Source organism: Pogoniulus pusillus, chromosome 18, assembly GCF_015220805.1.
Source record: "Pogoniulus pusillus isolate bPogPus1 chromosome 18, bPogPus1.pri, whole genome shotgun sequence".
NCBI classification, from domain to species: domain Eukaryota; kingdom Metazoa; phylum Chordata; class Aves; order Piciformes; family Lybiidae; genus Pogoniulus; species Pogoniulus pusillus.
The window spans coordinates 9,294,078-9,317,032 of NC_087281.1; the positions used below are offsets into that span (position 1 = coordinate 9,294,078).

Genomic DNA, 22,955 nt, shown 5'->3' on the forward strand with positions numbered 1-22,955 from the left:
AATGAAGGTGCTGAAAACCAAAGAGCATTGCCAGGAGTTTTAGTCCCAAATGCCTGCCTCTGTCCTAAAAAAGAAGTCAGATGCTGAAGACTCTCCCCCTGTTGACTGCTTCATGTCCCAGATCCTTGAAGGCTCTGGGATGGAGATTGGTGCTGCCTCACTCTCGGCAAGGAGGACAGTGGAGTGGAGGAAAGCCCATTACTCTCAGATGAGCGCCTGTGGGAAAATACTTTGTCTATGAGACAGCTTAAATGAGATTTTATAGCCTGAACTCAGATGACTTCTCTTTCCCTACCAGCAAAAGGGACACACTGAGGGGCTCATCCAGAGAGGGTGAAAAGACATTTTGGGTCTAACAGCAGCGTTTTAACAATCTGTAAAAGAGGATCGTTGCTGTAGTCACTGCAGATCACGCAAGGGCACATGTCCTCCCTGCAGGTGGCTTTGCTCTACCTGCTTCTGCCACCTTCCAGCCTGTGCCAGTCAGTGACCTGGCAATGCCACAGCCATCTGAAGCAGGCTTTGAGGTCCTCACCTTGTGAGATTTGGCTGCAGGGCAGCCCTAGGGCTGTTACCTGCCCTTCCTGTGATGTGCTCTGCTTTGATAGTCTGAAGTGGCTCTGCAGCCAGATCCTAGGATTTTCATTTGAAAAGTAAGAACCGAAAAAAAGTGTAAAAATCAAGGGAAGGGAAGAGAAGGGGGAAAGAATACTGTTAAAGTATGAATACATCTTTAAAAATAACAAGAAAACAAACCAGTAAAACTCAACATAAAAATGACGATAAAACATATATAAAAATAAAATTAGAACTTAAAACTAGGTCAAGATTGCCGTGAAAACCATCCTAGCCTTACACGCTGTTTACCACTGCTGTGCAGAAATGGGCCGAGCACCAAGGTACCTCGGCCGACAATCCATTCCCCTGCCGGGATTTTGGACTGGACAACGCCCCGTGTACCAGCCCCCGGCGGGAGAAAGCCGGCCTGTGGGGCGAAGTTTCCGGCCGGTTCCCCGAAAGCCGCCCACCCCGGCTCTCGCAGCGGTGTGCCTGTCCCTTTAAATCCCGGCGGCGGAGCCAGGGAATCCCTCTCGCAACGCGTCATCCGCGGCAAGGAAACCCGCTCCACGTCGTGCGACGCAAATGACCATTTTTGGCAACGTGCGACAGCGGACGGGACCAAGTGGGGCGGGGGGAGGCGGGGCCTGACGGGAATAGGCCACTGCGCCCCACCTCCCCCCGCTGCCGCTTCCCCCGCCCTGTCCGGACCCGCGAAACCCGGGCGGGGCGCGCTGAACGGCAGCGGGGCGGGGGGGGGATACGAGAAGGAGGCTGTCTCTATCCCCGTCCCGCCCCCCCCGGCGGCGGCAGGTGGGAGGCTCCGCGTTGGCAAGGTGGGGCCGGTGCGCCGCGGGTTTGACGTGTGCGAGTGCACATGGTGCGGCGGCGGGCGGATAATAAGCGAGTGGGGCCGGAGCGATGCCATTGCTCTGAGTCACCGCGGGTGCGCGGAGCTCCCGTTTCGCGCTACTAGGGGAGCCGTGGGGTGCAAGACCCGAGGTTGAGTCACTCCCCACGCCGGGAAAAGGGACGGCCGGTGGTAGGGAGGAGGAGAGGAGGGGGGAGGCGGAGTAGAACCGCTCCGCCTGTAGCCCCCGGGGCCGGGGCCGCTCCGCCGTCGGGGCGAGTCTCGCCGGGCAGTGCGAAGAGAGGACATCGGCGTGTTCGCTGCCTGCGCTTGCCTGCGCGCAGAGCTTTACTCCCGCCGCGCTGCTGAGCCCTCCCGTCCCGTCGGCCCTTCGCTGCTCTCTGGGCCTCTTTTATTGTTTGTTATTATTAATATATTTTTATATCTTGATTTTCCCCCTCTTAAAAAAAAACCCAGACTTTTCTTATTTTTTTCCCCATCTCCTCCCTCCAAAGCTTTTTTTTCTTCCTGCCTTTCCGCGGAGAGCGTTGGGAGGCAAAAACCAAGAGCCGAAGAGGCCGGGAGGGAGAAGGGGGCGGGGAGACGACGAGGGAGCGGCGGGTGTCGGTGCGGGAAGGCGGGGACGCGGTTCCCCCGGGCCGACCTCGGACCATGTACCAGGACTACCCCGGGAACTTCGACACGTCCTCCAGAGGCAGCAGCGGCTCCCCGGGACATCCCGAGAACTACTCCAGCGGCGCAGCTCAGCAGGTAGGGCCAGGCGCTGCCCCTCTCCCCCGGGGGCTTCTGCGAGCGTTCCCGGCACGGGAGTTCACCGCCACGCCCGGAGAGCGGCGGCTGGGGAGCGGCGCTTCCTCCGCGGTGAAGGCGCGGGCGCTCAGCAGAGAGGCGCCGACCGCGGAGGCTCAACCGGTGCCGGCGGGGCGCCGCCGCGTTGGTTTTCTCCTTCCTTGCTTGCCCACCCTTGAGGGCGGGACGTTGAGCGGAGTTGCTCTCCGGTCGGTGCCCGCTCGGGGCCGAGGGTGCCACGGGAGATAGCGGCCTGTCCCGAGCGGGGTCGCACGGTGAGGCAGCGACCGGCCGGTTGCCACCGCCGTCCCAGCCCCAGGTAGAGCAGGGCCCGTGGGTGTCGGTGGGGACACCCCGTCTGGTATCCGGGAAGCTGCAGCAGCGGCGGGCCGGTACCAGCTCAGAAATCAAAGGGTTCCTCCGGGCAGCTCCTCTCCGAGGTCGGTAACGCAAATGCACGGGAGCATCCGACTCTTCCTTTTTCCTGCTTTTGTTCTCGTTACGAGCTTCCCCGTCCCTCCGTCCGCCGGCCCTTCCCTATTTCTGTCCTAGGCTCGCTTGCAACAGTTTGTGTGTCTTCCCTGGGACTTTGGGAAGTGCCGCTGGAGTTACTTTCAAGGCGCTGTTGCGGCCGCACGCCGGGGATGGCTTGAAGCGCGTTCTGGCTTTTGCAAACATCCGAAGCGGTCGCTCCGCTTCTCCCCCCTAAAGTGGCGTCTCGGCGGTGACGCTAATTTTGCCTTTCCCACCGGTGAGACCCAAAGGTCCGCGGCGTGCCCTTTCGCTGCTTCGTGGCTCTACCGTGAGCCTCCGGCCAATCTGCGGCGGCGGATGGCTCTTTCTCGAGGAGGAGCTTCCCGGGGAGCCGCGGAGCGCTCGTTGCGCCGGCCGGCCGCGCTCTCCTCTACAAACGCCCGCTGCCGGGCGGCGCTGGAAGAGTGGGAGATGCTCGTGGAAGCGGCGTAAATGCAACCGACCTAGAAGCCCGGTCAGGTGGTTTGGGGGTCTTTAATTTTGTTTTTCTTAAGAAAACATCTCGAAACGGATTATATGCCTCTATCGACTAAATCCACCACTTCTGGGGAAGGCATTACACAATCGGGCCAGTTATACAAACCTGGGTTATTTCATAACTTGTTTACATCAGCTGGCCCAGCCTCACTCTTTTTTCGCTTTTTCAGAGTTGCAACCACCGCCCCACCGCCCCCCTCCCCCAATATGATTAGTTCTTGTGTGGCTTGTATGGGCGAACCGGCAGTGTGATTGTATTGCCGTCTTCGCATCAAGAAGTCATTGGATCATTTGAAAGAAAAAAAAAAACGCACCCAGTTTTAAACTTTGCCAGCCGTACCAGCCCGTGACATTCCTCGCGTTAAAGAAGTTTTACCAGAAATGACTCGCCGCTCCCCGCCGGCACAAAGCGCATCTCGCTGGTGCCCTCTGCGGGCCGCCGGCCCAGCTTTCCAGGCACTGTAGCTCGCCTCCAGCTTATTCCCTGTTTTAACAGTAAATGCCAGGACTAGGTGGGGGAGCGGCGGGGGACCGAGACACTGGAAACGCCCGGCAAGCTGCGCTTCCTTTCCTCCTCCGACAGCTTCAGCAGCTGCGCTGAATTTAAGGTGGTGAAACTTCAGCGCCGCTTAATATTTGCGCTGTCGAGGTCCGACCGGTAATTGGGTTTTCCCCCTTTTCATTTTCTAGGACTGCACGTCTTTCACAGGCAGCTGGCATGTGTGGCATTTGATAGAGGGGCTGGACCCTAGTTTCTAGGGTTGTTATCTGGATCGAGGCTTTGAGCAGTACGCTGGCTTAGCGAGAACATAAATGTTTTCTTTCCCAATCTGGGAGATTTCTCAGGGCCTTGTGCCTCATCTTTCTCTTGATCCTTACAGATGTTGTAGATTAGGATCGAATGTAAGCAATGCCTTTAGTCTAGCAGTCGGGCTGCTCTGCCAGTTCTGGTCTGTGGTGATCTGCTGGGTTTTATCACTACAGAAAATGTGCATTGTAGAAATATTTTCTTCTTTTTTTTTTTTTTTCTCCCCTCCAAAGTAAGAAAAGATGCATCAGTCACATGTTGAAGTGGAAACTGCCTCTGAGCCAAAACTTTTATACTTTTAATTATTTTTTTCCCATACAACACAGCACTGGAACATTTTTCTTTTAAGTTGTGTGTCAGGCTGTTTTCCTAATCGGTGACCTTGCCATGTGGTAAACATAGACTTTAATGGGAAGAGTTTGTGTACTCTTTCAGGGGGGTTGACTTTCCCCTCAAATATCCTAGCATTGTGTCCAGCTCTCCTTAGAGGAGTTATTCATCCTAGAAAGCCATCAGAGACTTTATTATAGGGTATGTCCTAGATACCCTGTATCTGATAGCTGAGTAGTTGTAAAAGATCTTCTTGGTGTTCTTTTGGTGGTTTTGTTGTTGAGTTTGGGTTTTGTTTTTGTTCCCCATGGCCTTTTGCTTGTAGATTGGTTTCTGGTGCTGCTTAGCACTTGTAGTTACACATGTAAGTGAAGGTCTAGAGGGGAGCAGAGATGCAGTGGGGCACCAGACAAAGCATCTCCATTAAGATGGAGAAGGGAACTGTGGAGCCAATGTTTAGAATTTTCCCATGCTCCTAGGTTGCGACCTGCTAACACAGCCTGTCCCTGCCCATGGCAAGACTCTGCTGGGGACACTCTTGACTATGGATAGGGGAGGCTCCCATCCAACGCCTTGTTTTTAAGGCAGAGCAGAGACTGACCTCAATTATTGGCAATTTTAATAACAGGACTCTTTTTGCTGTTCAGTTGTTGGATTTTTTTTTAACGAAGCTTTCATCTGCATGTTGCTTAGGTTGGGAGAGGAGAGCAGAGGCTTCCTGGCTGAGCATGTGCTGCATATGTAGCCCTGCAGTGCTGTGAATTCCTGGTAGACAAGGAGAACTGAGAGCTGGCAGAGAGTTGCCTGTCAGGAGCCTCTCCTGAGTCAGGAGAGGAAAGCTCTGGGTGCCCTGGGTGACAAAATGGTTGGAGGTCTTCTGTAAAGTGGAGAAATGGGGAGGTGGGTAATGGCAGGCAGTACTGCCAGGTTGGCAAGGGTAACAGAACTCTCCGAGGGCAGGAGGAATGAGGTGAGCAAAGCCAGGACAGGAGTCTGGGTAAAGATCTGGAGCTCCAAAGTGAGGAGCCCAGTACTTACAGAGGCTGTTCAGGGGAGGTGGCAGGGAATCTGGGGCCTTGACGCTGAAACTACAAGCATCCCAGGGGGCAGAGCTGACAGCCACTGGGTAGAGCATGGGAGGCCAGCTGCCCTTTGCCATGGCAAAGCTGATCCAGTGCAGTGTCTTGGTGGAGGAAGCAAGGTATGTGGGGAAAACCTGACCAGTCAGGAAGCAGTGTTTACAAAGCCCATCAGCAGTGGTCGCTGAAGACTTCACCTGTCACAATAGCAAGTCCCTTCATTAGTTATCTGGGGAAAATGCAGAATGCAGAGGGAGTTTTTGAAGATACTTCTAAGGATTAGAAAGGAAGCTGCTGGCAGAGATGGAGCATGGCACAGACAGGGACTGCAAACAAGTACCAAGCCACGTGGCTACCAGGGACCAAAGGATGTGGCTGAACCAAGCAGCTCCCTTTTGTTGTCCAGAAGACCTCCACTACTGTTAAAGACTACATTCAGTATAGGAGTGATTGCAAATGGAGTAGTCACTTTATCAATAACTTGAAGCCTGACCTTTGTGTCAGACATAACTTCCTTGTCTGATTTGGTGGTGGATCTGATTCTCTGAGCCTCTGATGGCAATTTTTAGCAGGTAGTTGAATGTGGTTGGGTGTTGGAGGCTGCAAAATTTGTTTGCTCTGAAATGCAAATGGTATGTTTGCATAGCAGAGCACAGAAAGATCTTTTGCAGAAAGCCTTAGCTTTCTAGTTTCTCTGCAAAGAAGACAGGACTCTGCTGTTTTTGGGCACAGGAGGGATGGTGGCACAGGTAGGTAAAGGTCATGATAGAAGCCTCTTGTGGAACTGGAAGCAGAACTTGTGTCCACTGACGTGAGTACCTGTGGTTCAACTAAGCTTGCATTTCCTCTTTTGTGAGGTTAAGATCCCTTTGTGTTATGGTTGTGGAGGCACCAAGGTATCTTCTCCTGCAGCGTGCAATCATAGCTTACACTGGGCAGAGCAAAGAAGGGATTTGTGCACATAGTTTCCTCCACAGTGTTGGCAGTTTGCACCTCTGGGCCTCTGTAGTTAATTGAGAGTGCTCACAAAGGCTGCATGTGCTCCAAAATGTGGGGAACGCTGAGGTCGTGTTGGACTTGAGTTCCAGGTGAATTTCTGATCTTCTGGTGGGTCTTTTACAAAGGCCTTGGTGTCAGTGTGTTCTCTTTGTGCAATTCCCCCACTTGCTTGGCTTGATTCACTTGCTTCTCTTGTCCTTTCTTACTGGATTTGGAGCTGTAAGTTCATGTTCAAACTGGATCTCCTGGTCTCCAAGTGCTGGTGGCTGGACTTCTGAAATGCTGTAGCTATCAGAACGTGAAATACTATTTGCAGAAGCCTTGGTTTAACAAAGCATTTAAGGCGCTTACCTAGGCACACCCTAAAAAGGAAATCTGTGTTGAACTGCTGTCCCTTATCTGGGATGCTTACCTGAGCTGAGGTCAGGCTGATGCAAGGCCTCTCTATTCTGGGAAGCTGGTTTGTTGACCCAAGAATGTGCATTTTTTTCATGGGATCATTTTGAGGCTTACAAATCTGAGGTAGTGATGGCTGATAGTCCTACAAGTCCTGTCCCTTTTGCAGTCGTTGCTGGAGCAAGGCATGTGTCTGAAAGAGTCTAACAACTGAAAGGCTCCTGAAGTAGCTCAGCATAGATGAAAACATTCTTTCTGCCCTGCTTCCCCCTCTGGGGACGAGCGATTGTTTTTCTGGCTGTTTAGTGCCAGCATATTATCCAGTTGGATTTACCTCTGTCTGAAACAAGGTGTACATGTATTTTGGAGGAGATCATTACTTGCTGCCTTGGTTTTACTGCTGCCTTGTTTTGTCTAGACAGTGCAGAGAGCTGCAGGGAACTTGTCCGATCTGAATCCTAAGACCTATTTTATAGGCTGCTATTAAAATACATATCCTTGCACGTAACCATCCTGGGGCTGGGCTCCTCACCCTGTGTGTGGCAAGGCAGAACCACTGAACAAGAAGCAAGATACTGTTCTTGTGGTACCAAACCCTATGCTGATTGAGCTCGAAATTCAGGGGAATCATCTGGTAGAAAAAAGCTTTGCTTCAGTTGGTAATGGCATTTCAGAAGTGCACTTTCTCTTCCTTTTCTTTGGACTGGCAGAGAAGTGGTGTTTTTTTTCCACTTGATTCTCCTTTTGCTCCATGCCGGAAGGAGCAGTGGACACAGGCAGGAGGTAGTGGCAGTAAGGATGCTGCCCAGGAGGGGAAGCTGGTGTAGGAGGTGTGGGAAGGATGAGGAAGGAGACTGGGAGAGGTTAGGGCTGCTCTGAAGAGGAAGCACTTGAGTCTAACACATGTCCTCAAGGGGCTGCAGTGGATAAGGGCAGCCTGGGATGCTGCAGAGGCACCAGCAACCAGTGCTGCAACCTTCAGGTGCTGCTTGGATTCTCACTGGTGCAGTTCCTGAGGGCCTACCTGGTAACTACTTATATTCTGCTTTCATTGACAGTTTCTCTCTCTTCTCTCTTTCACTTTTCTCTCCTGCTTTTCCTTCTAGAAATTTCGAGTAGATATGCCAGGATCAGGCAGTGCTTTCATCCCTACAATCAACGCCATCACAACCAGCCAGGACCTGCAGTGGATGGTGCAGCCCACTGTCATCACCTCCATGTCAAGCCCTTACTCTCGCTCGCACCCGTACAGCCACCCACTGCCCCCGCTGTCTTCAGTTGCTGGACACACAGCCCTTCAGCGACCTGGTGTGATCAAAACCATCGGGACCACAGTGGGCCGCAGACGAAGAGATGAGCAGGTAACCATGGCACAAGGGGTTGCTGAGGGTGCCTCAAAAACTCATGTGGAGGTTCCAACCTGACCTCCCTTGGGATCTCCTGTCTCTGTGGGGGAGCGCTGAGGTCTGTCCCTTGAGCTGTACAGGTGCTAGGGTTTCTTAGGGTGATGGAGGGTACAAGCTGGAGGGTGATTTTATTGCTGCTTCTTCATTGTATGTCAAGAGTTACCCAATCTCTGTCAAACACTTTACACCACTGGGCTGCATCATGGCAAGTGAAATTTTGAAGTCAAGCCCTGTGTGTCAGTTTGAATGTCTCTACTCCAGGCAGAAGGAGACTTCTGAGCAAGCAGAGGAGCTTTTACACAGATCTTTTACAAGTCTGACACTAAAATGACATCAGCTGATGTTTTATCTGCTCTGTGGCAGCTAATGCTGCTCCAGTCTCAGTTATAGGTACTGGTACTGCCAGTACCAGCCAGCACTGTGCAGGGAGGAACAGCTTCCCTAGAGCTCCTCAACTCCAGTAGCAAGAGAATCCTGAAAGTCTGGAGTTTAAACCCACCTTCCTGTTAGAGACATGCAATCACCCAAACTTTTTACTGAAGGGATGTGGGAATCCCATGAGCAGAGATTTATTTCCACCCCGCCCTGCTCTCAGCCCAATGGCACTTTCATACCTAGGATGCAGTGGCTTGTACCACTTCTACCCTGTGCTCAGCCTCCCAATGGGATCATCAAGATGGGATGCTGAATCCTGTTCTGGGACAGTGCAATGGACTACACACAGTCATCCCATCTCTGGGAAATCCTTTCAGCCCTGTCCATCACTTCTTAGTACAGCCTTCTCCAGGGCTGTCTGGTGAACAGCCATCCACAGTGATAGGCTGATCTCTTTAAAAGGCAAAAAGCCCACCTGGGTAATCTAGATCTCCCTGAATTGTTCCCAAGCACTGGTGGTGTCTCCGCAGAGCAGCGTAAGGAGGCACACTGCGCATCCTCAGCGCTCCAGCACACGCTGTTGCAGGAGGTCTGTTTCCAATAAGCCTCACCAGCCCTACTTTTACTTCCACGTCATCTGTTTTGGTTCACACTGGCATTGTTTTATGCAGAGTTGCTGTTGTAAAAGACAGGGAAGGGGTTAAAGTCGCTTGTCCAGAGTGAGCTGCACCTCTGTGTGGGGAGCTGGTATGGGTGCACTAAGGGCCTGTTTTTGGAAGGAAGGATGGGGCAGCTGTGGTGGTTTGGGTACAGTCAGCCCTTTCCACCAGCCGGAGCTACCTCCCAGTTCCCTGCGTGCAGGGCCGGTGTCCAAAGCCAGGGAAGCTCTCACGAGAACTAGGGGAATAATTAGCAACAACTAATTTGTTTGACAAATGCTGCCTCTGTGTTCACAAATTGGCCGTGAAGAGATCACCATATTCTCTGCTTTATTTGTTGTTCGGAGTTATTTGCTGAAGGATGCCTGCCAAGCAATTCCTGGCCTCTGGCTTGTTTGCAAGCCGTTCATTCTGGGTCATTCAAAGCCAAGTCCTTTTGATTAGACGCGTGCTAAGGCAGTACCCAGGCACTTTACCGTGGCTCCTTGGCTCAGGTTTCCACTGCTGGTGCTTTGAACACCACATCGGAGTGCCTTTTTGGAAAACATTGTGTAACACTTTATGAAAAGAGCCTGGTTTGATGAATGTTTCTGCCAGTGAGTGCACGTATTGGGCTTGGACAAGCTACAGATAATGTGTACAGCAGGGGCACGAAGAGTGCCAAATCCAGCTGCTTTCAAACAAATCCAGCGACCGCTGACAGAATATTCCTTTTAAAACCCAGTGTAACGTTAAGCGTGTCCCGATTAGGGGCTTCAGCCATGTCTCTGAGATGTTTGCAAAGCACAGCATCCAAGGCAGATCATTACAAAATTACCAAAGGTGCTGGGAAGAGAAATTTCAGTCCCAATACATTTTTGTGCTTCAAAAGTGTGAAGGGGCTCTTGAAAACTGCACTCGGAAACCCCAAGTCAGCACAGAAGCTGTGTGCATGCTTAATGCTTTCTTGTACTGCAGATATTGGTGTGCAAATACATTTTAAGCCTGCACACACGCGGGCTGGAGAGTGAGCAGGCAGAGCTTTAGCAGAGAGAGCAGTGCCTGCTGGAGGCTTCCCACTGACAGGAATACGCCAAAGCCCCACTGGCTGCTTCCTAGCATAGTGGAGGTAACCCCCGACCCAAGACAGAGTGCTGTGATCTGTTGATGGAAAAGCTTTCAGTCCCAGAAGCTGTCTCCCGAAGTGCTTGTATTGCTCAGTGAGCAGGCAGGATCTCGTGCTGTGTGCAGGTGAAATCACAGGCACCAACCAGAGCTTAAACAAAAAAAGCAGAACCGAGTGAGGGGAATGTCCAGAAGGTGAAGTAAAGGCACCGAAACTGCAGAGATTGAAATGTAAGGAAATAAAGCAAACCAAAACAAACCAGAATGAGGTTAGAGTAAAACTAACACTAAAAAAGAAAAGATAGTCAAAGGGTAGATGTCTCACTGGTGATTTGGACGGCCCCTGAAGATATTAAAAGTGAAAGCTTTTATGAAAAGGTTTTTCTTTCCATTTTCTGCTGGCACACTGTGGGAGCTGACACACGCTTTGCAGTGTACTCGTTTCACTTTTGCTTGCAGTCACCGTGCCAAAGCTCCTGCAGCACATGTCAGTGTGGCTGAAGTAGAGAGCATGAGGTCAGTCTGCAGCAAAGGATGCCTGGACAAGTGTGTGCTGTGAACCCCCATGTTGGTCTCTCTGCACCGACTTGTGCGTGCGGTGTGCTACGGCAATGAGCTGAGGCTGTGCAGCTGCCTTCATGTGCTGCTGTACCCCAGACATGGCAGTGGTGCAAACCTACCCACTGCTGGGACTTACAAAACCTCCTCTCAAAACCCAAAGCTAGGCCTGACTTGTCCACATCTTGTGGGCTTCTGCTCACTTCCCCTGATTTCGCAAGAGTGTTGCCATATGGGTTTCTATGGAATTGCTCCTGATTTACATCAGTGAGGATGTCAGCTGGCCTCAGAAAGCCCTTGATATCACTAGAGCCTTGCCTTGCTGATGCAAGAAGCATAGTGTGTTATCTCACTTGAGTGCTCAAAAATCTGAGGTCAGATTTTTGGGTGGTATAAATCATTGTTGCTTCACGTACTTCATGGGAGCTGTGCTGATTTCCTTGTCTCTTCCCCCCCCATCCTCGACCTTCAAGCTAACAACTATTTTTGTGTGGGAAGCAGCAGATATTTTCTTTCAAGAAAGAAGCACTTACAACATCGTGCTCTGGTTTTGCTTAATGTACCACCCAAGTTGTGAAACAATCAGAGCATCTTTTATCTGTTTGGCCTTGGTGCAGATTCACTGTCCTCTTACACAATCTTTACCCCGCTCCCCACTCCATCTTCTCCTCATCCTTCTGCTAAGACCCGGTGCAAGTGGAGATACTGTGTGCTTTCATCTTCTGCTGACAGTGAAGAGGAGTGCTTAGCATCCTGCTGGATCAGGCCTTTTTCCTTTGCATTGTGGTTAAATCCTCACAAACTTCAAGGAATGCCTTGCTTAGATCTGATTGTAGATTTTCTTGGCACTTGCCCACAGCTGTCGCCTGAGGAAGAAGAGAAGCGAAGGATCCGGAGAGAGAGGAACAAGCTGGCAGCTGCTAAGTGTCGTAACAGGCGTCGGGAGCTAACAGAGAAACTCCAGGCGGTATGTGCTCTGCATACGTTTCCCCTTCCTTGTCACTCGCCCTTTGGACCAGCTTGAAGGGCATTATTCCCTCTCCAGTAGCGTGTCTGAGGCAGGTGATATAAACCACACACCCTCCCCTTCCAAGGATGCCCAGGGCCTTTGCTGCTACATCAGCAGTGGTGAGGGCTTGGGCCTGAACCTTAACAGTCTAAATTCTCTTTGCTGACTGCCCAGAATGTCCTTCTAGTCTCTCAACTAGCACTGAGTCTCCCTACCTCTGATCTGGATATAAAGATGCTGTATGCCTCAAATGCAGGCTTTAAGACAGAAGCACTGAAGGCATTAGGATTGTCTGTAAGCAGTAGAAAATGAGGCAGATGTTAATATGTACCTATCAAAGCTGCATCCTTTAGGCTAGCCTTCCTCTGGGGGGGGTAATTGATTTCCTGCACAACGGGAACACCACAGGTTGGGTGCCATGGAGGGAAAGACTGCTTAAGCTGGAGTAGGTAGGGATAAGTGCAAGAAATGTAGGGTGGGTAAGGGACTGTCTGAAGAGGAGGTCAGAATGGATTGGTTTGAAAGAAGCTGGAGGGAAGACTCTAGTGCTCCAGCTTAAGAACCAGCCTGGGGCAGGTTTTATTTGATGATCTGATTAATGAGGGCAGCAACAGAAGTGAAAGCACACTAGGGAAACATGCTGCTGACTCAAAGTTGGGAGGTATTAGTGTAGGAGAGGCAGGGCATCTTATAGCAAGAACAGAAGGATTGTCATGAATAATAGAAGTCAGAGGAGTGCAAACTAGGAGGTCATGTCCTAAAGGACTGAGAGTGAGGGTTTACATTTTTTTTTTCTGAAGTGGAGAGCTCCTCACACAGAAAAGTACTGATTGCTCCTGGACTGACTGTGGGCCATCAGTGTGATGTGACCATGAAAAAAAGTGCATTAGTTCTAGAAGCACCAAAGGATGGTTCAGTGAAGATGGAAGCTGTGGTCCTTTGTGCAAGTTAGAGAAGAGTTGGAGCTAATCTGGAATAGGAAACCAAAAGAAAGAAACCAAGTTGAAAGAGAGAGAAAATTGAAACAGTTTAGAGATTGCTTTACACTACCTTTAAGTGAGAAGAATATTACTTAACCAACACAATCTGAGTTTTCTTCACTAAGGTGTCTGCCAGGCAAGAGAGAATAGCAAAGTCACAGGCCAAATGGTAGTAGAAGCTGGCCATGAGAAAGTTAAGGCAAGCTCATGAGAACCGTTTATAACCCTTAGATTGGTGAAGTCTGGGAATGGGCTACTGGTAGACACATGGAATGCAAGATGCGCAGCTGGCCATGACCTAGTGCCTGCTTGGCTCGTGAAGAATCTGGGATGTATCTGCTTATGCCTTCTGGGGACTGGACTTGATGGCCATATTCCAGGTGAGAAGCAATTCCAGAGCATCTGGTACTTACTTAATCCTCTTATCCGCAGGAAACTGAAGTGTTGGAGGAGGAGAAGTCGGTGCTGCAAAAGGAGATTGCGGAGCTCCAGAAGGAGAAGGAGAAGCTGGAGTTTATGCTGGTGGCTCACAGCCCTGTCTGCAAAATCAGTCCTGAGGAGCGTCGGAGCCCACCATCCAGCAGCCTCCAGAGCGTTAGGACTGGAGCAAGTGGAGCAGTGGTGGTGAAACAGGAGCCTGTGGAGGAAGAGATCCCATCTTCTTCTTTGGTCCTTGACAAAGCCCAGAGGTCTGTCATTAAGCCCATCAGTATTGCTGGAGGCTTTTATGGAGAAGAGGCACTCAACACTCCCATTGTGGTAACCTCAACACCAGCCATCACTCCTGGGTCCTCCAACTTGGTATTCACCTACCCTAATGTGTTGGATCAGGAGTCTCCTCTCTCTCCATCTGAGTCCTGCTCCAAAGCTCACCGGAGGAGCAGCAGCAGTGGTGACCAGTCCTCGGATTCCTTGAACTCTCCCACCTTGCTGGCGTTGTAATTCCCCTGTGGCCCCCCATTTTGCCAGTGTGTTACATCCCCCATCAGAACCATGGGGGAGCCCCCCTCCATGGGATTAGAGACAGGCACAGGATTGTTCAAGCACAAGGGCAGCAAGAACAAGGATGGGGAAGTGCTGCAGCTCCAGGAAAGAGCGAGGACCAACACCAGCTCCCTGGAGGCAGGAAACGACAAGGGTGGGACCGATGTGCCAAGACTGCTTGGAAAGGGTGATGTTGCCTCTGTAGGGACTGCCTATGGAAACCTCTTCATGGCTATAGTGGACTTGGGGAGCACTCTTGGCCATAAGTAAAGGATGATATGCAGACAGTTGCTAGTCGTCCCTTTCCCTTGCAAATTGATCTGATCAGTCATGCTCTGTGCTTAGATCATTCTGGTTGATCTTACACCTTCTCTCATTCCCTCTCTCTCTCATTGCACTTGTCATTTCCAATGTTGTCAATCCCATGACATTTCATCCAGTTGCTCTAAACTCTACAGGCTTGTTAGGATCTTTCCTCTTGGGACAGGCTGTGGGAAGCATGTAGGGCTGCTGAGGCAGGAGTGGGGGGATGGCTGGGATGCCCAAGAAAGGGGTGACCATGGAGCTTGAGGGCTCCCTAACTCTGTCCTGGGGCACTGAGGCAGTAGAGACAGCAGGAGGCTCATGTAGAAGTCTTTTTTTTTTAATGTAGATATATTTATCCCCTTAGGCTCCTCTAAAAACAAGTTAGCATCTCAGGGCCAAAGTAGAATTGGAAAAGCTGCTAGAGTGGCACTTACCAGTGTCTGGCAGGGTTTCACCCCAGTTTAGTGGATATCTAATCTGCTGCATGTTGTTTACTTTTCCTGGGCTGCCTGCTGCAGAGAGAGTACTGCATCTTTCTCCCCATCAGGGCTCCTGACTCAGAGGCTGATCTCTTCCTGTTAGTAAATCCTCCCCTCCTCTTGGCCATATTTGCAGAACATGCTACCAAGAAAGAGGTGGCATCGTGTGCCTGTAAATCTAGGGTGGAGACTGGCAGTGGTTAAGAGAGTGAAACTAGCTGGCTGCATGCTTGCTGGCTTTTTCAGTGCTGGGAAACAAGCAGCACACATCCACCGGTTGATACTAGTGGGTGGTGTTTGCTCAAAGATTCCCAGTTTCCATGGTTGAGGGGAAGGCAGTGGTCCAACCTCCAGAACAGCACAAGCCACAAGGTGCTCCTGACCACAAGCAAGAAGGCACATTGAAGTAATGACCTTTTTGAAGTAGAACAGAGCTTCTGATAACTTCTGGTTATGAATGACAAATTGTCAGCGAAGAAAATCGAATGCCATTATTTGGACCTCATTCTCTGGCCTCTGTTTTTTGATTTGTTGTTTTCTGGTGGGTTTTTGGTTTTGTGTTTGGGTTTTTTTTTTCATTTTGCATAGTAATTGATCTGTTTTTATGGGGTTCATTACCCTGAAGACAAAAAAGAAATCAGGGCATTCTTTTCCTAGCCCTGAGTCTTCTCCAGCGTGTGGGTTTGGCTGCTGCTACTAAGTGCTCAGAGAGGGCACAAACTCTCCAGTGCTGATGTTCACTACTGAAAGCAGTAATGTGTGTAACCTATTCCCACTTGGATCCAAGCTCAATTCCTGTTAATGTCAACACACTAACAAATCACGACCATGTGCACGCTAGGACTGCACAGTTCTGCAGCTAAGCAACTTAAGAGACAGTTCTTTGGTTCTGCCTGTTGAAGCTGTGATGACAGCTATTTATTTTGGTGTGACTTCTTTTCTTCTCTTTTTTTAAGTCAACCCAGGGTGTTTCTTGTTCAGGCTGGACCTGGAGAAATGTGATGTGACACAAGGCTAGTCCTGTGAGATGATACACTGCTGCAGTCCTCAGCAACTCCACTGAGAACTAATAGAGTTCCATCTTGTGGAAATGGACCTTTACTCAGCAGGGCTGGCTTCCCTGAAACCCTGGCCACTGCCTATTCCTTGAATCATTCTAAAGGGACATGATTTTACTTCTAAAAGTAGTCTTTGCTGTTTCCTTATTACTATTCTTTTGAAACCAAACCTGCCAGAAAGTGAGAAGAATGATCTTTTTGTTTCATAAAGCTGATTAAGATTCAAGCTTTTTCTTTTATTGCTTGAATATTTCCACCATTGCAGAGGTTTCAAATTGAGCTTATGCAATAATTAACGTTGATAAAGGAGTTCTTGTCCTTACATGAAGATCAAGTCTTCCTTTCTAATAAAGCAGATTTTAAACTGCTGTAGTTAGTACAGGGGATCCTGTTTCCATAGGGTTTTATGTAGATGCTATTACTTTAGCTGAAACTGCTGCTTCTCTGTCTCTAATTCACCTGATGCTCATTTGAGCCAATTTGGCTTGAGAATGTAAAACTTTTCAGTGTCTTTGCATATCATTTCTAACCATTTCTGAGCAGAATGCAGCATTGTCAAGCGGTGAATCCTAAAGTGATGCAGCTACCTCTGTGGCCAGGAGATCAGAAGCATTCCTTCTATGGTTTTCACAAAGTCAGGTTCCTCCTCAAGCTTGAGTGATCCTAACTCTTAATGAAACAACAAAACATACCTTTGCTTTTTGCTCACTGGAATCATTACCAAAAAGAGCTGTAGCTGGCCCTTGTCCACTGCCTTGTCATTGACCTTCTCAGAGACAGGACAGTCCCCTTTCTTGTCTGATACTAGTGGGAGCCATGTGGAACTGCCTAGAGAAGAGGATCATTTTCTACTATCTGGAAAAAGCCCCAAGTAACTTTGTGATTGCTTGTTTTGTTCCTCTAATCTCCCAGAGGATGTCTGCGTTACAATCACTGGTCTCTTCTCTATTTTGTAGATCAGTCTTACTTTAGTTGCTGGCAGGCAGGCACAACTTGATCTCTGCTGTTGCTTTGGTTTGGCCCTGCATTCTTTTCTTCAGGTTTACTGGTGTGCTTTTTGGGAACTGGCTGTCTTCCCTATCCCAGAAATGGTGTTTTCCATGAGTACTCTCCACTCCAGTTTCTAAATGTGGTGTCTCTGTGTTCTACATGTATTGGGGTTGCAGGAGCTGTTGTAACTAGTGTCTGACCAAGAGTTATTGAAGTCAGTAGAAAAAGGCCTGGGGTATTTCAGGTGGTATTGGGTTAATCCCCTAGTGACTGACCCAATGAAGCCTCTAGTAACACCTTAAATTAATCAATGCCAAACTGGGAGGAGCAGTAGCAGCTGCGCTGAAGGTAATATTCAGCTTCCAGGTGATGTTTGCCATTCCAGTTTTGCCCTTGTTCTTCCTTCCCCTTTCTCAGTTTGTGGTATTGCCTTCATCCATTCCTTTCGTGTAGATGTGGAGGCTGGGTAAGTCTCAGACTGCTTGTGATGTGATGGGATTTGGGACCAACATGCTGGGGACAGTGGCTCTCTGTTGTGTTTTTATAATTATTATTTAAATAATCTATTTTAGTTCATCTGAACCTTTAATTTTGCTGCTTACTCTGTGTAGGATCCACCTGGCCTTCATCCTAAATGGAAAGAAAACAAAATGGAAACAAACCTAATACAACCATCCCCCCTCCTTTCCTGGTATCTTATTTATTGGCAGGCAGCTGTCTTGTGCCTGCTCCAGCAGACCTGTCTGCCACTAATTTAAAGCATTCTCCCAACTCAAATTCCTGGTGTTTGGTTGTTGCTTTCTTGTTTTGTTGGTTTTGGTGTTGAGTTGTTTTAATTCTGAACCAGACTTCTGAAATGTAAGAACTTTTATTCTATCACTTAGAAGTTCATTTTCATTAGGAAGGCCAAGTCAAACATTTTAAGAGGTGTGTGTGGGGGAAAATTATCTACATTTTATTTCTTATTTATTTATCATGTTTACATCCTTTTTTTTTTTTTTCCTCTCCTCTTTAAGACTTGGATATAATAAAGCATTAAAAATACTCTTTTTTTAGGTTAATGATTTTTAATTATTCTTTAAATATACTGGGTTTTGTTGTTGTCTGTATAAAATGTAAAAAGAGATATGTTTCTAAAGATGCATTATCATTCCTCTGTGAACAGTAGGTGGAGTTGAGGACAGATCTCAGAATACAAGATAATAATAAAAACCCCATGCTGTTTTACTTCATTGTTCCCCTCCTATCCTGTATGATTAAAGGGTTATTCCACTTTCTTGTTTTGTGGTTACTTGATATTAAAACCATATTAAAATGTGTAGAAAATAGATATCCAGTTGTTTTTTCTTTTGCTCAGTGAGAGGATAAACTTGTATATATCTTGATATACTGTGTAGTTCAAAGTAACATCAGTAAGGGATAGTGCATCTTTATTAGAGCGATAAGTTACTAGTGTCACTAAAATCTACTCTAGGATCCTCAGATACAGAAAGGTCCTGGTTCTGATTCCATTCTCCTGGGGGGCAAACTATAAGCATGAGTAGCATTTCTGTGCTGCAAAGACGGTGTCGGAGGTGGAATGGTGAAACGGAGCCTCGGTGGTTTAATAGGCATCCATGAGGATTGATGAAGGTTTGGGGGCACCATTATATATATATTTTTTATTTTTATTTCTCCCTGAAGTTTTAGATCATGGCTTGCTTTTTTTTTTGTTGTTGTTGTCGTCTTTGTCTGCAGTGATAAGGTTTCTGCCAAGGAGGTTCTTAAAGATGACTGCTGAATTGGGAACCTATCTTTGCTCATTCTTGCAGTCCTGGAGAATTTCAGCTCTGAGGCATTCTCTCTGGTGTTGTCTCTCTTTTTTTTCCCCCCTGTTCCTATTTTACTGAATTACAGGCCTACAGTATTTGCACTAAACCAAAAAGCTTGTTAGAGAAAGCTTGCTGCTATGAGAGAAAAAAAAAAAAGGAACATATTTAAATGGTTTTGCTTTTACAATTTTAACTGAGTAGCATTTTGTAGAATAAAATTGATTTAGACTGAAAAGAAGAAAAAAATTACTTTTTTTTCCCTCTGCACCTTCCCCCCTGATACTCCTTTCTTTCTCCTCCAACTCCTCAGTGGTGTGATGTTCTCCCTTGGTGCTCAGTTGTGATGATTGGCTGTATTGTTGACTATGCTGCTGAGAGTTATGACACTTGTAAATCTTGTTTTAATGACATTGTGGACATTTTTGTATAGCAAGAGCTAACTGGAGTTCTTCTCTCTCTGTTAATTGAAGTCATTAAAAAGCTCCCTTTGCCATGAACAATTAAGAGCTTGCCTGTTCCTTCAATATGAACAAAAATGGGTATGGCATTGCCAGGTACCAGGTTGTGGTGCATTTCAGGGCTTAGAATCATAGAACCAAGCAGTTTGGAAGAGATCTTCAAGATCATCCAGTCCAGTCTATCACCCAGCCCTATCCAGTCAACTAGACCATGGCACTAAGTGCCTTATGCAGTCTTTTCTTGAAGACCTCCAGGGATGGTGCCTCCACCACCTCCCTGGCTTCTTTCATTAGAGCAGCAATCCAGACAGTTGCTAGCTGCAATAGTGGTAAGTGGGGCAGAGGCTAGCAGAGTGGACCACCTGGGCAAAAAGGCAAATATTGTATTAATCCCTTCATTTTAGCTTCACAAAGAGGATAGAGATAGAAAATGTGTGCTGAGGTGACTTCACTCTGTGGTAAAGGGTTGGACTTGATGATCTGTGAGGTCTCTTCCAACCCTGATGATACTGTGATACTTGTTTGTTTTAAATCCATCCCCTTAGCCAGGGCTTGGAGCTTCTGCTCTGGAAATGTGGTGTGGAGAGCGTGGTTGCATCACTCATGGTAGGGAAGAGGTTAAAATGGGATTCCCTGGCTCATCTGGGCAAAGCTGTAGTGGAAGGAACCCAGAAACACCAGGTTAGAGGAGGATGTCATATTCACGTTCAACAGCGGTGGGGAGGAGATGTTAGGCAAGTCACAGCAGGCCGAGCTGGCACCAGGCTGAGTTGCTCCTTACTCATAGGTTTCCTTAGGACTAATGTCTGTTTTGTCTTCCTGCTGCTCTGGTCCCTGTGTTCTCTCAATGCCGTGGGGAAGCTGATGAGAGATGTTGGAGCAGCTTATGTGGCTGGCGTATGAGAACAACAACCCCATGCAGAGATACAGGCTGGGGTCAGAGTGGCTGGAGAGCAGCCAGACAGAGAGGGATCTGGGGGTGCTGATTGATACCCGCCTGAACATGAGCCAGCAGTGTGCCCAGGTGGCCAAGAGAGCCAGTGGCATCCTGGCCTGCATCAGGAATGGTGTGGTCAGCAGGAGCAGGGAGGTCATTCTGCCCCTGTACTCTGCACTGGTTAGACCACACCTTGAGTACTGTGTTCAGTTCTGGGCCCCCCAGTTTAGGAGGGACATTGAGATGCTTGAGCGTGTCCAGAGAAGGGCAACGAGGCTGGGGAGAGGCCTTGAGCACAGCCCTACGAGGAGAGGCTGAGGGAGCTGGGATTGGTTAGCCTGGAGAAGAGGAGGCTCAGGGGTGACCTTATTGCTGTCTACAACTACCTGAGGGGTGGTTGTGGCCAGGAGGAGGTTGCTCTCTTCTCCCAGGTGGCCAGCACCAGAACAAGAGGACACAGCCTCAGGCTGTGCCAGGGGAGATTTAGGCTGGAGGTGAGGAGAAAGTTCTTCCCTGAGAGAGTCATTGGACACTGGAATGGGCTGCCCGGGGAGGTGGTGGAGTCGCCGTCCCTGGAGCTGTTCAAGGCAAGATTGGATGTGGCACTTGGTGCCATGGTCTAGCCTTGAGCTCTGTGGTAAAGGGTTGGACCTGATGATCTGTGAGGTCTCTTCCAACCTTGGTGATACTGTGAGTGGTGGGGGGTGCTGAAGGTGCCAGTCACCAGAACTGAGAATACATACCCATGCCTGTCTGAAGTTGGCTCAGTGGTCAGGAACCCACAGTGGGAGAAAGCTGACATGAAGTCAGCGCAGAAGGCTTCGGCCTGTAGAGCTGGAGACAGCCTTCGGGTGCCCCATGGGGTCGAGGAGGACACAAGTGGTAAGAGAGAGAATCTGGGAGGGTTTTTCTGGTTGCAGTCATCCTGGTGAGGCTGAAGGAAGAAGTAGTTATTCTGAGAGGCATGGGACGTGTCAGCAAAGTTGTCAAAGAAGCCAAAAGTGTAATCTCTCAGTATCCGTCCCCAGAGGGCCTCAGCCAGGAGGGAATTCCCATCTGATCTCCTACTGTACGCACTAAGGGGAGCGCCTCCAGGATTTCCTGCCTCATGAAGGGCTTTCCCCAGTACATTGGTGCACAGAAGCATCTGTTCTGGGCCCCTCCATTCAAGAGAGATGTTGAGGTGCTGGAAGGTGTCCAGAGAAGGGCGACAAAGCTGGTGAGGGGCCTGGAACACAAACCCTATGAGGAGAGGCTGAGGGAGCTGGGGGTGTGCAGCCTGCAGAAGAGGAGGCTCAGGGGGGACGTCATTGCTGTCTGCAACTACCTGAAGGGAGGTTGTAACCAGCTGGGGGTGGTCTCTTCTGCAGCAACAGAACAAGGGGACACAGTCTCAAGTTGTGCCAGGGGAGGTCTAGGCTGGATGTTAGGAGGAAGTTGTTGGCAGAGAGAGTGATTGGCATTGGAATGGGCTGCCCAGGGAGGTGGTGGAGTCACCATCCCTGGAGGTGTTCAAGAAAAGCCTGGCTGAGGCACTTAGTGCTATGGTCTGGTTGACTGGATGGGTCTGGGTGCTAGGTTGGACTGGATGATCTCTGAGATCTCTTTCTGCCTGGTTGATTCTATGATTCTCAATTTTGTCAAACAGCCTCCTTTGGCAATGTATATTCTCTTCCCAACCCCTCCTTAAAGAAAGGCTAGCAGGAAGATGCATTCTTGCTTCTCTCCTGCCAACCTGAGCTCCTATTTGCTAACAGTGCCCTTCAGAAATCGTAGTGTTTCTAGCCTGCAAACGTTGGCTGTGAGGTTTAGGCTTCCCACTTGATTTCCTCCCATTGCTGGCTGCATCAGACTGCTTTTTATTATCAATAGCTCACAGATGCTGGAATGTCCACAGCAGTTACTATAATTTGGTATTGAAGCATGAAATTACACAGCAGAGCAAAGTGTCTTCCACCAGTCTTCTAGCTGTGGGAGACCAAGTTCTACCACACTGACATGGAACTTGTGTATTTCCCTGGCGCACTCATCTTGGTTTAGATCTCCACTTAGAGAATTTCTGCTCCTTCTGAAAAAAGCTCACCCTCCCTCCTTGCTGCAATGCCTAAACCTTGGCATGCAAGTGAAGGATCTGTGCGTTGTGGTGGATGGAGCACAGTTGTGCTGGGAGATCAACCATACATGAGTGGCATCTGCACCACAAGCTTGTCCGTTTGGATTAGTACACAGCCCAGTGACATCTTTAGCATGTACAAGAATTCAGGGATGCTCCTCATTTGCTATTGCCTGCCCCTTTGTATGAGGTGAGACTCACCCCTAGACTTTCCTTATGGTTACTTTGCTTAGTGAAGTGTCAAGAACTACTGCTTGGTCCCTCTAGGCTGCATGAGACCAAGGGTTTTAAATGTGGGAGACAGACACTGCCTGAGACAGAGCTTTTGTGGCAAGAAAAAGCCCAGAGGACTGGCCTGACTCTATCCTGCCAGAGATGAGAGCTTTTCAGATTAAGGCTTTTAATGATTTGCTTTTTCAGTTTGGTTTTTTTTGGGGGGTTTTATAGCATTTTGCTTGCTTGGTTTGTGTTTATTTGAAGGATTTGATCTAGAATCTGCAGGAGGAGCTGCAGGAAATTCTGCAGGCAATAGAAAGAATAAGCATGTGCTCCACCTGAAGAAAGTTGAGTTGCAAGCAGAGCTGGAGTGTGGGGGAAAGGACAGCATCCAGAATGGTGGTTTGAAGTGATGTTTCCACTGTCATGTGGGAAGGATGTGACAGAGGAAAACTGTGACATGGTTGTTGCATCAGATACCCCAAAGTGGAACAAATTATGCCCTTTTTTTTTTAAAGCACACCAAGTTATGATCTGGGTTCTACTGATGAATATGACTTCATTCCCCCCAAAGTTTTGTGTTTGTTCTAAGAAACTCTGGAGTTCAGTTGCCAGAGTGCAGTGTCTCCCTGGGGCACAAGTCAGACCCCTCTTCAGTAGCACTTGGCTAC

At 48.9% G+C, this 22,955-nt stretch overlaps 1 protein-coding gene across 1 annotated transcript; it reads left to right on the forward strand.

The window, feature by feature from the left end:
• Positions 1–1,791: 1,791 nt before the first annotated feature.
• FOSL2 (FOS like 2, AP-1 transcription factor subunit) lies at positions 1,792–19,060 on the forward strand. Its single transcript, XM_064158353.1, has 4 exons — positions 1,792–2,179; positions 7,948–8,202; positions 11,803–11,910; positions 13,365–19,060. The coding sequence occupies exons 1-4, from the start codon at positions 2,081–2,083 to the stop codon at positions 13,872–13,874; spliced, it is 972 nt and encodes a 323-aa protein (XP_064014423.1). The 5' UTR covers positions 1,792–2,080; the 3' UTR covers positions 13,875–19,060.
• The last annotated feature ends 3,895 nt before the right edge of the window (positions 19,061–22,955 follow it).